The sequence below is a fragment of the Odontesthes bonariensis genome, chromosome 22 (assembly GCF_027942865.1).
Source record: "Odontesthes bonariensis isolate fOdoBon6 chromosome 22, fOdoBon6.hap1, whole genome shotgun sequence".
In the NCBI taxonomy this organism is placed as follows: Eukaryota; Metazoa; Chordata; class Actinopteri; order Atheriniformes; family Atherinopsidae; genus Odontesthes; species Odontesthes bonariensis.
Window position 1 is genome coordinate 31,017,039 of NC_134527.1, and position 15,799 is coordinate 31,032,837.

The 15,799-nt window shown below is 39.3% G+C and overlaps 1 protein-coding gene across 3 annotated transcripts in view; it reads left to right on the top strand.

Moving 5' to 3' along the window:
- nrg1 (neuregulin 1) overlaps positions 1-15,799 on the top strand; it is an 86,815-nt gene that overhangs the window by 32,977 nt on the left and 38,039 nt on the right. For all 3 annotated transcript variants that reach the window (XM_075456048.1, XM_075456049.1, XM_075456050.1), the window contains one exon: positions 517-575. In XM_075456048.1, the coding sequence (XP_075312163.1) occupies positions 517-575 (59 nt within the window). The remainder of the gene's footprint in view (positions 1-516; positions 576-15,799) is intronic.

Consider the following 15,799-nt stretch of genomic DNA (forward strand, 5'->3'; position numbering starts at 1 on the left):
ACCAAGTAAAACAGGGTCTTAAGAGTTAAGCACACATCTGTTTGCAGAGCAGTGTCATGATTTTTGCATGTACTTCATATCTCATCACATGCCATTAATGTTGTTCAGACCGGCAAACCATTACATTAAAAGGCTGTGTATTTCCTAGAGTTAAAACAAACTACCTTCTCTTGATTCCGCTTTACACCCATTCCATTTCAAACCCCATGTATAAGGTTATATTAGAGGGAAAATTCTAGACTAATCCTCAGGGTTCACATAGCTACATGCAAATTTCAGTCTGTTGCAAAGGGTCTTCTAACTAGCTCAATTGACAGCCAATGCAAAATAGCTAAAATTTTAATAAATCCCATTGTTATCAATATTTGTATAAATGTCCAAGATGTTTAACTGAACTTAAACATATTGGTCTAGCTTGCTCCGTCTCCAACACCAGTGATGACTGTTGTGGGTTTTATGCAGCTCTTGTATAAATTAACTGTCTCTTCTTGTCTCTTTCTTTTGTTTCCTCCCCAGGTGTCCAAATGAATTTACTGGTGATCGCTGCCAAAACTATGTAATGGCCAGCTTTTACAGTAAGTCTGTTTTTTCCTCTTTCTTCTCATTTTGGGGAATGCTTGGTCAACATCTATATTGTCTTTTTTTTTTTTTTGCCTTGGATCACTGATTGATGCAATCAAATCTTTTTGCATGCTTGAAACTTTGTATCATTTTGCATTTTCAAGCTTCACATGATATAAAAGATACAATAGGAAATATATTAATTTTAAACTGGAAAATAATATAATTTCTTAATTTCAGCATTTTTGTGTTAACACTTAATGCTGGACAGGGGCTCTCTTTTCTTCTGTAGTGATAATTTAGACATTTTTATGTCAATAACTAAAATAGATTAAATTAGATAAATGAGAAAATAGACAGCCATGACGTGTCACTTAATGTATGGTATCAACCAGCTATTTAAGGGAAATGCTATTTAAAGTAGATACAAACAAAACATGAATCATTAAAAACTGGGTGCGATAGAAGAGAATGGGATCATGGTGAAGGATATATTGTTTAGCAATAAATATTTAACTGTGCAGTATTCAGTCCACATTGATAACCATTACAGGAGGATTAATGGATGAAAAAGTCTGTAAGCTATGACAAGGTAACTTTAAATAACGTAAGTAAGTTAGTAAGTAAATTTTATTTTTATAGCACTATTCACAGATAAAAAAAAACACAAAGTGCTTCACAGATAAAACAGAATAAAACACAGTGATTCACAGATAAAAGACAAAACAATTTAAATAAAATAAAACAATACACTGTGAAACACCAATTTAATTAATTAAAAGCTTTTCTGTGTAAAAATGTCTTCAGCTGCTTTTTCAATGGAATGGAATCAGAACAGCGTAAGGAAAGCCGGAGAGAGTTCCACAGTCGTGTTCACTGGTTGTTGTGGGTATGAATTGTAGCTTTTTTAGAACAAGGTTTGCATTCCATTAGGATGGATAAAAAGCTATGACACATCGTAAAGCCGATTCTAATTTTAGAATTAGTTTGAGGGTGGAAGTCGGACCATAGTCTACTAGTGGCTTCAAGGGCATGACGGAAAAATTGACATTCTTAGAATAAACCGAGGGCTTCATCTGGAAACAATATTTGGGAAAAGCAACAAAAACAGAAGACATGATTGACTCAAGGGTCAGTAATCTTAAGAGCAAAGGAAAACATTGGTAAAGCACTGAAGTGGGCTGATTTGGAAAACCAATCAATTATGGAGAGGATGGTAACACCAGAATTGAAAGGAAAAGTAGACAATGCAAGTCAAATACTCAAGAGTCACTGAAGCATTTAGCAAACACTACATTCATTTTATCTTGGGAGAAGATAAGAATACCATCAAGAAACACAAAAACAAAGCAGTCATTAGTGATTCATTATTGTTTGGAATACAGCAGGTACTTTGGTTAAGCCAAAGGGCATGACTAGAAAGTCAAACTGACAGAGATGGGTGTTAAAAACTATGTTATCTTGATCCCCTCCATGAACTCTGATTCAATGGGAGGGATTTCTGGGGTGTAGATTGGTGAAGATAGCAACCCCACACAAAATCAGAATAAAAAAGCAGAAGAGGGTACTTGTTGTATTATTCAGACCACAATAATCAATCCAAAGTCTGAAAGTTCAGACCGTATTGTGCCATTGTTCTTTGGGACCAAAACTACTGGGTTACACACACTATTTGGGCACTCAATCCCCATTCAAGCAACAGGTCCACTTCTCTTTCCTGGGACACCAGGAGAACGCTGTAACTCGCACATTTTGCTTGAGCATTACTCTTCAAACTATCTAATATTCTATTTGATTTTTGCAACCTGGACATTCTTGCAATATTTGAGAATTACATAATGCTCTGAGATATCTTTGTTGATCAGCTGACAGTTCCAGATTATGGTCCAGGCAAGGTGATGATTAAGCAGTTACCGATCATCCAGAGGTATCCTCCTCTACAGCTCTGATTAGCAAAGCATCTGCCCTCTTTTGGGGTCTTTTCATCCATTCCCAGTGTAAGTTAACATGCAGCACTTTGTGACAACACAATGGTTCTAGAGTGGCAACTTGGCATGTGGTGGTTCCAAGATGTTTCGCCACTTCAAATGGCCCTTGCTATTTTGCCAGAAGCTTGATGGCACTGGATGGTAGCATAACATGGACCATCTGATCCAGAATAAAGGTCCTGTGCCATGCTTACTTGTTATACCAAGCAAAGAGGAGGTAAGGTAGCCATTGATTCCAATATGTGCCAGTGCCATGAACAAACTTACAGAGCATTTGTACGAGTGTCTGGTTGAACCACTCTGTCAATCTGATTCCCAGATGGTTAAGTGCCATGTTTCAAAAGTGTGGACATGAAGTTAGTCTCTTTGTTTGTTAACATCTCACAAGGAAATCCCAATTTAGAGAAAAAATTGTGGCAAGGACAAGCTACTTCTCTGATGGATTTTAGTAATAAAGAAAACACCTCTGGATATCTAGCATAGCATAGTCTGTGATCACCATCATGGCAGGTTAAGGCTTCATTTCTTTAAGCGGAGCAACAATGGAGCAAAAATATGCAAACCAAGATGCTCAAATTAGGACCAATAATGGGGAGAGGCTTAAGTAGTGCTCTTGAAGGTAGTCTATTTAATGTCACCTGGCACTGAGGGCAAGTTCTTAACTCCAAGTCCCAAACCAACCAACTGCATTGAAACTTCTAAATTCCATCCTGCCATCTGAACATGTATGAGGCAAAGATGGAAAGAAAAAAATCTCACTTTTAATACAAAGAAACTTCCAGCAGAACCAGGAGTAAGGAAGGGCAGCCACAAAGGTAAGACCACCTGGGCCACGTTTTAGCTCACTCTGATGACAACGATGACAGACCAAACAGATACAGGGAATTTGAAAAAAAATCTCCCAGTTTTTAAAACATTTTTTTATAGAATAGCAAAACCTGTTAATTTCTATGACCATTCTAAGAAAGTTGCAAAAAAACTGACTTACCAAAAACAACACATGAGAAGAAAAAAATCTAACTGCTCAAAGAGACATACACATAGTACACAAGACACAATGGGGAGAGAGAAACAAGAGTAATAGAGGGAGGAGAATGCCAGACCATGACAAAAGGTACATATGGTCAGGTCACTCTGAACCAGTCAGATAACACTGTTACTGTCTTTGTCTGCTTGAGGGCACTGTATTTTAGGGCTGGGTTAGATTTAACTTTATTTTTTCTGACTTAATGTACAGTTCTGTACTATTCTGCATTCATCTCCATCAATGAATCATCCTGACAGACACTTTCCAACAAGGCATTTATATCACTGCTTTGTTACACATCATATAATGACAAGAATTTTTTTTTAAAGTTACATGCTTGAGGGGTGAAGCTATGGAATAGACTCGCAGCTCCACCAGACCCGTTAATAAGTAGCCGATAAAGTAACAAAAAACAATAAATGAGTACCAGACTGCAGGAAAAGATCATTAAAGGAATGAGTTCCAGTCAGATAAACAGGCAAGAAAGACATGAAAGTCGGTAAAAATGACAACGTTATAACAGCTTCCAAGCAGCTAACGTTAGCCGAAGCTACACCGCTGAAATCTGGTGGGGAATCGGCAATGCTGGCGGAGCTGAGGAAACTTCGACAGGAAAACAGTGACTCCTTTCGGGACTTGAAAACCTCTCTCTTCCGAGTGGAGTCATCCATGGAGGAATTAAAACAACGAACTGAGAGGCTCGACAGAAGATTGACCGATGCCGAGAATTGAGTGGTACAATGGAAGACAGAAGTATACGGCAGGAAGGAGCACTGGGCTATCTGTTGCAGAGAGAGGCTAATCTCACTGCCAAATGTGATGACATGGAAAACAGACTCCACCGCAACAACATCAGGCTGAATGGTGTTCCAGAGGACGTGGAGAAAGATGACATGGTATCTTTTTTCTCACAGACTTTCGGAGTACTTTCATTAAAGATTCAAGGAGAAGTTGACTTTAAAATAGAGAGAGCGCACAGAACGCTTGGTCCGAAGCCCAAAGCCGCAGATGCACCACCGAGATCCATCATAGTTCGGTTTCTGGACTTTAGCGAGAACCAAAAAGAGCTGCTGCAGGATTGGAAGCAGAGAAATGTTCAGTTCCAAGAGCACACGATTTATTTTGACCATGACTACCAGCCCGATCTGCAGAGGAAAAGGAAGAAAGTCAGAGAGGTGATTAAAAAGTTAAAAGAAAAGAACATCAGAGCTTAGTCTCCATACCCTGCTAAGACTTCTTGGATGGTGGCACTCATCCAAAACTGTTCCCCTCCCTCCTGGAGCCACAGTCAACGTTGAAAGAATTTGGCATCAAAACAGCAATGGAGGACCAAGAAATATTGGAAAGGGAACTGACACGAGAAGGATGGACAATATAACAGAACTGAAAGAAGAACCAACAGCTGAATCCAGCGGCGGTCAGAACCATCGTTCAGGGCGACTTCAGAGAAGCGAGAGTCGTTGGTCGTGAGTAAAGATGAAAAAAATCATAAGATTAGACAAATGATGACAATAAACACTTGGAGAAAATAATAATAAGAAATAATAGCTACAGAAAGAAAGAGCCACTATGAGACTGGACTTGTGATGACGTTTAGCGTAAATTACTAATTGGAAATAATTGATTCGGGCTATAGTTTTATTAAAAGAAAATAAGCTGAAAATTAGGGCCGAAGTGGGATGGGGTGGATACGATCACCATCTAAAATGTCGCAAACTTTGCTATCGAGGCGACGTGAGGACATCTCTGGGACAAGGCAAGGCAAGGCAATTTTATTTATAGAGCAAAATTCATACACAAGGCAATTCAAAGTGTTTCACAGCTACACAAGAAGGCAATAAAATCATTAAAAAGAAAAAAAAAAATAATAATAATAAAAATTAAAAATTAAAAAATAAAAAAACATTAAAAATAATCATTAATTAATTAATTTAAAAGTGAAGAGTGCAGATAAAATACTTTCAGGTGTCATATGCACAGCTAAACAGAACAGTTTTCAGCCCAGATTTAAACATTGTCAGAGTTGAGGCCTGTCTCACATCTTGTGGAAGACTGTTCCAGATTTTAGGGGCATAAAACTGAAACGCAGCCTCACCTTGTTTAGTCCTGACTCTGGGCACCAGCAGGAGACCCCTCCCTGAGGTTCTCAGAGTCCGAGTTGGTTCATATGGCTCTAACATGTCAGAGATGTACTTTGGCGCTTGACCATGAAGAGACTTGTACACAAGCAGAGCTGTTTTAAAGTCTATTCTCTGAGCGACAGGAAGCCAGTGCAGAGACCTGAGCACTGGACTAATATGGTCGTATTTCCTGGTTCTAGTCAGGACTCGAGCAGCAGCGTTCTGGATGTACTGCAGCTGTCTTACAGCTCGTTTAGAGCCTAGTGAGCAGGCCGTTACAGTAGTCTAACCTGCTGGAGACAAACGCATGGATCAGTCTCTCTAAGTCTGGTTTAGACACTATTCCTTTGATTCTGGCAATGTTTTTTAGATGGTAAAAAGCTGCTGATGTTACTGACTTAATGTGGCCATTAAAGTTCAGGTCTGAGTCCAATATTACCCCGAGATTTCTAACTTGATAGTTAGGTTTTAGAGAGAGAGTCTCAAGGTGACTGATAACACTTTCTCTTTGTTTCTGTGGGCCACAGACAATGATTTCAGTTTTGTCTTTGTTTAGCTGGAGGAAATTGTTTTGCATCCACACACTGATCTGTTTGATGCAGTGACACAATGTATCTACAGGCCCGTGTTCTCCTGCCGTCAGTGACACGTAGATCTGAGTGTCATCTGCATAGTTGTGGTAGGACACATTATAGCTGCGTATTAGCTGGCCTAGTGGAAGCATGTACAGATTGAACAATACAGGTCCCAGGATTGATCCCTGGGGAACCCCACAGGTCATAGCCATTTGGTCTGAGACACAGTTACCAATTTCAACAAAATATTTCCTGTCCTCCAGATAGGACTTGAACCAGTTTAAAGCATGACCAGAGATTCCCACCCAGTCTTCTAACCTCTGTAATAAGATCGCATGGTCAACTGTGTCAAAGGCAGCACTCAGGTCCAGCAGAACCAAGACTGAGACTTTACTTGCATCTGTGTTCAGGCGGATGTCATTTGTCACCTTGATCAGAGCTGTCTCAGTGCTGTGGTGGGGCCTAAAGCCTGATTGGAAAGTATCAAAAGCATTGTTAGACAGGAGAAAGTCACTAAACTGTTGGTATACAACTTTTTCTAGGCCTTTGCCTAAGAATGGCAGGTTTGATACGGGCCAGTAGTTGTTCAGTACTGTGGCATCAAGATTGCTCTTCTTTAGAAGAGGCTTAATGACAGCGGTTTTTAAGGCCTTTGGAAATGTTCCAGTCTGGAGTGAGATGTTGACTAGATGAGCGAGTTGTGGTAACAAACTGCTCAGCAAAGACTTTAGAAATCTAATGGGCAACTCATCAAGGCAGCACGTTGATGAACTCAGACTGCAGATGATCTCTTCGACTGTTTTGTCAGTAACAGGTGTGAAATCTGTCAGCTCTAGGTGTCTAGCTGGCTGCAGAGTAGTTATTTGTGTTGTGGAAATTATTGCATTTTTAATGCCTTGAACTTTGTCATTAAAGAATATTGCAAAGTCATTACACTTGGATGTAGAAATGAGTTCTAAAGGCAGTGAAACTGGAGGGTTTGTTAATCTGTTTACTGTAGCAAACAGGACACGAGAGTTGTTACTGCAGTAACAACGACGGTCCTGGTGGACCGTCGCTATTGCACTTTGTGCACTATACCCACAGAGACCTTTCTCTCTGCCCAGTGAAGATCAGGAGTGGAGATCCCCTGAGTCCGTTTGTAAGGTTAAGGCTCTGCTCATTTAATTTCCAGGGCAATCCACTGGAGTTCTGGAAGTTCACAGTTGTTCTTCATGTTAAAAAAAATCATTTTATTTCTTTGTTATGAATGTTCTGTGTCTCTTGGCAAACACTATCATCAAGGTATCTACTGCTCATGATTTGATCTTGATCTCAGTTATTATGGTACAGTTGAATGAAAACAATACTATCAGAGTATTAAAACAACCGGTTTCTGTAAAAATATTTAGAATTACAAAAATGGACAAGTTGACGGTAGTGAGTTACAACATAAATAGAGTTAATCATCCCATAAAGAGAAAGAAAATTATGAACCATCTGAAAAAATTAAACTGTTCAATCGCGTTACTTCAGGAGACCCACCTTAATGATATAGAACACAAAAAGCTTAGGAGGAAATGGGTAGGGCAGGTTTTCAGTGCTTCATGTGAAAAGGGTAAAAGAAGACGAGTTGCAATTCTGGGCCATAGATCACTAGGTTTAACTTCAGAGAACACATACAAAGACGAGAAGGGGCGCTACATTTTGGTTATGTGTACAATCAGTGAGGTGAAAATGTCGTTTTTAAACACTTAAGCTCCAAATGAAGATGACCCCAACTTCTTTAAAGAAATCACAGCTCTTTTAACCACTCAGGCTGAAGGATTTATTGAACCAAAAGTTAGATAAACTTCCTTTTGAACAGGGACCTATACTACAGAAAACTACGGTATCGCGCAATATGATTGAGGAACTGGGGATGGTAGATATATGGCGTCAAAAACACACCAACGAGCGTGGTTATACTTTTTTTTCAAAGGTTCACAAAAGTTACTCCAGAATAGATTTTTTTTTTTGTATTAAAAAGAGATGCCTATAAAGTTATAGACTGCCATATTGAACCCATAATAATATCAGATCATGGTCCAGTGGTTATGTCAATAAACTTAGCAAACGAAAAACAACCTAAACAATGGAGAATGAATGTTTCACTGCTGAATCATCCAGAGATAATTCAAAGTATAAAAAAAGATTGGAATGAAATTGTGCTGAGGGGGAAATTTATTGCTCTGTCGTGATAGATTGTGATAATGAACAAGGAAAATTAGAAAAACTCATAAAAAGACCTTAAAAAAAACTACGAGAATATTTCAAAGTCTCTTAGCCTGCACAGACAAACATTGAATGACTTATTGACACATAAGGCGGAGGGTGCCTTACATTTTGCCAACTAAAAATATTATGAATCAGGAAATAGGGCCGGCAGGCTATTAGTATTTCAACTGCGCAAGGCACAAGCAAATTGCACGGTGGCAAGCATAGTGAATCCTGTGACTCCTGTGAATCCTGAAGCTTTTTCTGTCTACTACGAGACACCCTATGACTCAAAGGAGTCAGACAACAAAATAGAGAAGATTAAAACCATGTTCGAAAAAATTAAGTTACCCAAATTAACTGAAAATGATTCCAAAGCAATGAGTGAACCAATCATAATAAAGGAAATTGAGGAAACCATAAAAAATCTGAAGAACAATAAGGCACCTGGAGTAGATGGATATCCAGGTGAATTTTATAAGCGTTTTCAAGGTGAGGTTACGCACCTTTTACAAAGAGTACTTAATTATGCCCTTACAAAGTGATTACAACACAAACCTCACAACTATCTAATGGAAATCATGGCAGATTAATCACACAAATGAAATCAGAGTTGACTCGATGGGAAATTCTTCCTCTGTCTCTCTTGGGTAGAATTGAAACAGTCAGGATGAATATACTTTCTTGATTGACATATCTCTTCCAGTCACTGCCTATTTGGATACCAGCCTCTAATCTCTAAATTTGGGATAAAATTATTTCTGCTTTTATTTGGCAAAAGCAAGAGCCTAGAATTAAGCAGAAGTTGCTATTTAGCCTAAAGGAAAAAGGCGGTCTTAGCTTTCCTAATTGGAAGTTATACTATTGGGCGGTGCAACTACGTAGTATGGTTGAATGGGTTGTTCATGACGAGGAAACGGATTGGATTGGTTTAGAGAGCGATGCATGTCTGCTCATACCTCTTGAGACAATGCCAATTATTGAGCAAAAAAAAATGGAGAAATTTAAAAATTGATACTGAATGGATTATTTGTACCAACAGGGTTTGGTCCCTGGTGAGGAAAAAAATAAGTGCATCTTTAACAATATCACGTGCAGTTAGAATAGCTAATGGCGTTTCCACTAGCTTGCTTCGGCTCGACTCGCCGTGGCTCGGCACGCTATTTGCGTGTTTCCACTAGCACGCAGTACCTGCAACCGGGTAGACTTTTGGTATCACCTCAGCCCTGGTTCCAAGCGGGCCGAAGCGTACTAAAACGTGACGTCAGTCGACTGCCTTCCACTGATTGGCCGATGAGTGTCGTCACTGGAAGCGTCATAACCGCGCGACGACTGACTAGAATGTAAATAAATACAAGACTCAAGACAAGACTCCATATTTTACTGCTTCAGTTTGTACTGCTACGAGATGGCTTCGCAGAGGAAATCCACTCCTTGGTCGGTTGAGGAGGTCCAGACTTTCCTGACTCTGGTTGCCGAAGATAGGATTCAGAGGGAACTCGACGGCACCACACGGAATGAAAAGATTTTCCAAGAACTCGCCCAACAAATGGTCTTCCGGATTTATACGTTGCTCGGCGCCGCGTAAATGACGTCACAGAGGTTTCGCGCAGCCGTGTTACGACGACAACCGCCCACGTCGAGGAGGCACGAAGTGATACTCGGTTGTAATGGAAACACAACCAAACCGAGCCATGCCGAGCCGTGCCGAGCGGGTGGAAATGCGCCATAAGATTGTTGATTTTTTGCCAAATAAGTTGGATCCAGATCTGGTCAGGAAAATGTCTAATAACCATAAACCAGATGTTTGAGGGAGAAACACTTAAATCATTTAAGCAACTACAGAATCAGAATCAGCTTTATTGGCCAGGTTTGACTAAACAAACAAGGAATTTGACTCCGGTACAACTTCAGTCGCAAAGTACAACACTAAACAATAACATAAAATAATAAAAATTAGAAATGCAGAACAGTGAGAGTGGAATTGACTATGGGTGGTAAATAGGGATGTGTACGAGAATAATAAATACAGTATGTACATTTGCAATAAATAGACACAATGGTGGGAATGCTATTCCTGAGTGTTCAACAGAGTGACTGCTTGGGGGAAGAAGCTGTCTTCTGGATAAATATGGATTGTGTTCTAAGGATTTCTATAGATATTTACAATTAAGGGATTATTTTTTGTTGCACACCGCATGTAACACTTTGAAACTACAACTATCACCTTTAGAAAAAATTTCTGGAAAAATGTATAGAGCAGTGGCGGCTCCTGACATTTTTTTTAGGTAGTGCAATTTTCAGTCTGCGAAAGCTGCATCAGAGTGTGCTGTGCGAAGCTGAACTGATTGCACTGATGCAAACCTGTTATGTTCCCACACAGGAAATAAAATGTCTGATCGTCCAGAAACTCCTTGTCTTCTTTAAATAAACACAACGCAGAGTCGAGGGGTTATTTGGTCTGCCAAATAACCAAAGTGACTCTGCAATTTCCCCCGTTACGTCCATAAGTACCATAAAAGTCCATAGGACTGAGGTATATTTGTCTAGGTAGCATAATTTATTGTAATAATTTTTAATAATTTTTTGTTATTTTTTGCATAATTTGCCAATCAGTTAATATTACACCTTAACCATTATTTTTTTTTTTTCCTCATATTGTTCCAGGATTCTATGAGATAAGTAAACACATAAGCTCTTAATGATAAGATTCATTCAATTTTCATTCTACAGAATGTAATTAAAATGACAGCATATAAATCCAAGTCAAGTGTTTATGGAAGTTTTGGAAAATAGGACTTAGAAAAGCATAACCAGTTGTCAAACATGGTTAAGTGCAGCTTACTTATGTGAGATTTCTCTCTTTTTTAAATATAATACTGCACCATAAACAATGAATGTGTCATTATACATTCTGCTATCATTGTCAACATTATATAAAAGATTTAAATCATTACAAGTCAATGATTGAGCACAAAAGGGTAAGTTATTTAGCTACATCAAATACTACCTGGAAAAATAGCAGGGTTGGTGGAGCCCTGGGTTTCATCTTTGCCTTGCAAGGCGAGCTCGAACATCCCGCAAAATTCTTCCAAACTTCCTTCTCCGCATTAGTACGACGACTAAAGGGCACTTCTGTCAGAAACACTACCGTATTGTTGCACTCGACACTCGCCATCTTCTTCATAGAATGTTTTTTTTTTTTTTTTTTCTTTATTGAAAACCACAATGTTACAACAACAAGTAGAATGTTCATGGTCCCGCGCAACAGACATATGACGAAAGCACGTTGTGCGTCGTTTGTGCGAGCACATAAACTCTCATAGAAAATGCATTGGGAGCAGGATTTTTGAAAAAAACGGAGGTCCCATTCACGTCAATGGGAGCTTCCTGGTGCAAATTCGACCCTGACCGAAATCGCACAAAATGGGCGTAGCAACACCAGGCGCAGCATTAATCTGATTGGACAATGACATATACAACCAGTTTGCCTAGTAGATCAGTCCCGCCTTAGCAACTAGATTTAAAAAAAAAAAGAAAAAACTCCGTGTTTGGTAGTGCGTCGCACAAATCGCCCCTATGGAGGAGCCGCCACTGGTATAGAGGGAAATAATAAGAGAAAGATAGTATCTAATATATACAAACATTTACAAACACATTTTTCAGGAAACTCTTTAGATATAAAGGAAAAATAGGAACTGGAAATGAATGATGTTATTGAAGATGAAGTGTGGGAGGAGGTTTGTGGACAGGGTCATAAAATCACTCATAGTCCAGTGTGAAAGGAATTCATTCAATATTGATTCCTTTTGGCAAGGGATCCAAGCAGAAATTCAAAGCATTCTGAAAATAAATTTACTACTGAATCCATTACAGTATATATTGGGTATGACTCCATAGGAAAATATCGGGAAGAGGAAAGTCCAACTAATCCTCTTACTTGTGGCTAGGAAAATGATAACCCTGTCTGGGCTTAAGCCTCTGCCTCCCACGCTTCAACAATGTCGAGAGAGACTGAAGAATGTTTATTTAATGGAAAAGGTCATGTAAAAACTTGTCATTTCTCATTTTGGATGGACAGATAGTTGAATTGGTCACAGCTGGTTGTGAGAGATAAGGTGTTTTTTTTCATGTTGTTCAGTGGAAGTCTCCTGTCGGATGTACTTTCTCTCCCCTATCCGGGGCTTAGTTTTGGGGAATGTCCATTTGTGAAGTAGATCTTGAATTGGGTTGGTAGGTTTGCTGAGACACCAATTGTTCCTTGCCTGTTTTGTTTTCAGTGTATTGCTTTTGTGTTACTTTTATAAGCACAATTTCAAATAAAGAATGTTCATAAAAAAATTACATTTTACATGTACACATTACAATACATATATACGTATAAATGAGAATAATAATTATTTTATATATCAACAGTGTGAATATTGTGATAAAGATAATGGCTTTCTTCTCTATGCGTTCAGACAGAAATAGCCAACACAGCAGTAAATTCCTGGTTGTGTGTAACCTTTGCAGGGGGAGAGATCCTCTCTGTCCTGACATGAATTAGCACTTATGTGTAAATTGGTTGTGTAAATCAGATGTATCAAGGTTCAAAATTCTTTCATGTCGACATAACTTGATGTAACGTTTACATGACACGAGAAGAAAACCAAATTACTGTGTTATTGTGCCCGGCCAAAACCAGAATTTTGAAATACATGTCAGCATGTTTATCTGACAAAAAATTACAAAAATCAAAGCTCTCAAAGCCAAACTAACAGATCTAAAGAATGTGGTTGTGGGTTGAGTCATTGTTGCATGTATAAGCTCAACTGGACTCAAAATACAGCTTTTAACTCATTCATGGGACTTTCAATTGTGTTTCTGAATGCACCTCTTTTCAAGCTCATAGTGTTTTCTTGAGGTGCAGCAATATCCTGAGTTAAAATGTGTTAAATGAGAAGATAAGGTTGTCAGTGGTTAAAGGATAAGATCGGTTTTTTGACATTGGGCCCTTGATTTCACATTATAACATGATGTTCTACTCACCCCTGCTTGTTGAAGATTTGGAGCTGTTCCGAAGATATTCGCGAGGCGTCTGGCTGCTCTCTTGAGATATTCAGCCATGAAACGGTTTCCTATGGGCAAGTTTATACAGGCACAAACTATGCTGTTTATAATTTATTAATTACTCTACACTAGCACTAATAACGTGGAGGTGCGTCGCTTACTTAAAAAAATCCGGGTTATTGTAATTTTGATTTTTTTGTCGTAAAGTGGGTGTTACTGACGTCATCGTCGTGCTACTACCACAGACAGCCCACAGACCTGCTGCCTCTTTATTCATTCGGCTAAAATTCAAAATTAGTAACCCGGATTTTTTTAAGTAAGCGACGCACCTCCACGTTATCAGTGCTAGTGTACAGTAATTAATAAATTATAAACAGCATAGTTTGTGCCTGTATAAGCTTGCCCATAGGAAACCGTTTCATGGCCGAATATCTCAAGAGAGCAGCCAGACGCCTCGCGAATATCTTCGGAACAGCTCCAAATGACCAACAACAAGCAGGGGTGAGTAGAACATCATGTTATAATGTGAAATCAAGGGCCCAATGTCAAAAAAACGGTCTTATCCTTTAACAGTCTTCAGCAATCAGTATGGAACCCATTGTGTATTCCACTGCTGTCCGATTGGCAGCTTCATTTGCTAAATGGTTATCCGTAGCAATCAAAGTATCAGTTTTCTGATGCTCTGGACTCTTGATGATAGCAATGGCAGTTGGTAAATACATAGCATCTAACAGTGTAGACACAGCCTCAGCATTAGCTGCTGAAATACCCTCAGCCCTGAGGAAACATCTCTGTTTCCAAATATTTCTATGTACACGACATACACCGTAGGAGTAAGCGGAATCTGTGTACATGTTTAAACATTTTTCTCATCCCAGCTCACAGGCAGCTTTTAGAGCTTTGATTTTGGCAAACTTTGCAAAGCACTTCTGATAAAGTTTGGTAGACTGAATTTTAGTGAGATTTTAGTGTTTTAATAGCATAGTCACAGATCTACACTTAACTGTACCCGCCATCCCCAGCAAAGAGAGAATTTGTCTCGATGTTTGGGGTCTTTGGACATTAGTTACTGTCTACACTTGTGAGGAAGCAATAGGCTGCTTTCCCCAACACACTTCCTTAATGGCCTCCAGTATCTAACACTGTTAAGACTACTATAGAGTCTTGTTCACATTGGGCCTTTGAGGAAGAACACTGCAAATACATGTACTGGATTCCTGACTGGCCACATTCAGGGACTGTCTTGAGCCAACACCCTGTTCAATATTGATGGACTATCTATGGACCATTGCACCAATCTCACATATGTGCACTGTTGTCCTTGGTAGGTGAAAGCAAAAATTTATTGAGATTGTGGATGCAACAGTACACTGAAAAATGCAGAACACAAATCCCTTTGTACTATTGTGCATCAGGTGGGATATTAGAGAACAGTGTGTGCTATTCAGGGACGAAAAGAATCTCAGCCTTAAAAATGGAGTTTATCTCAAATCACAAAAGAGGTGATAGTCATTAGAGTATGGCTTCTTGATTGGAAAAACAGAAGTGTTACAGGAACTTTATTTGAATCAATACACCAACTTTTCAGTAGTCCCTCAATTATAGGCCTTATACTTTGACAGCATGTTGCTTCAGTGTATACTGCTTTTGAATTGGCACATTGTCCATTTGGTTTCAATTTAATGTGAATGGTTTATGCTGATTAAACTTTCCTTATATCAGTTTTATGTTGGGACCACACCTTATGTGGTATCTGACACAAAAGTGCCTCATGTTCTGGTGATAGAGGCATTCGTGTTAAAGGGATAGTTCGCCTCTTTTGACATGAAGCTGTATGACATCCCATATCAGCAACATCATTTATGAACATCTTCTTACCCCCTGCTGCGTCCTGTGAGCAGAGTTCCAGCCTCGTTTTGGCGTTGACGAAGGTAGTCCGGCTAGTTGGCTGGGGTTTAAAAAATAAAGCGTCTTGCTTCTCAAAACAATATGCGTTCAAAAGAGTAATACATTTGCATCACAAAATCGTCCATCCAGAAAAAGTCAGACCTCACAATCGCTTGGCTTCTGCGTGCGGTGTAGAGTCCTGAACTTGGAAACACTCCTGTAACTCCGGTGAGAGGCTTATTAATGTAGCTGCACCTTGTGGTCCGATGTAGATGTTCTGGGTGTGATGTAATAAGGCCTCCTAATAATCAGCCCATCCCGACAGTCCTCATATTCTTTGTGTTCCTGCTGATT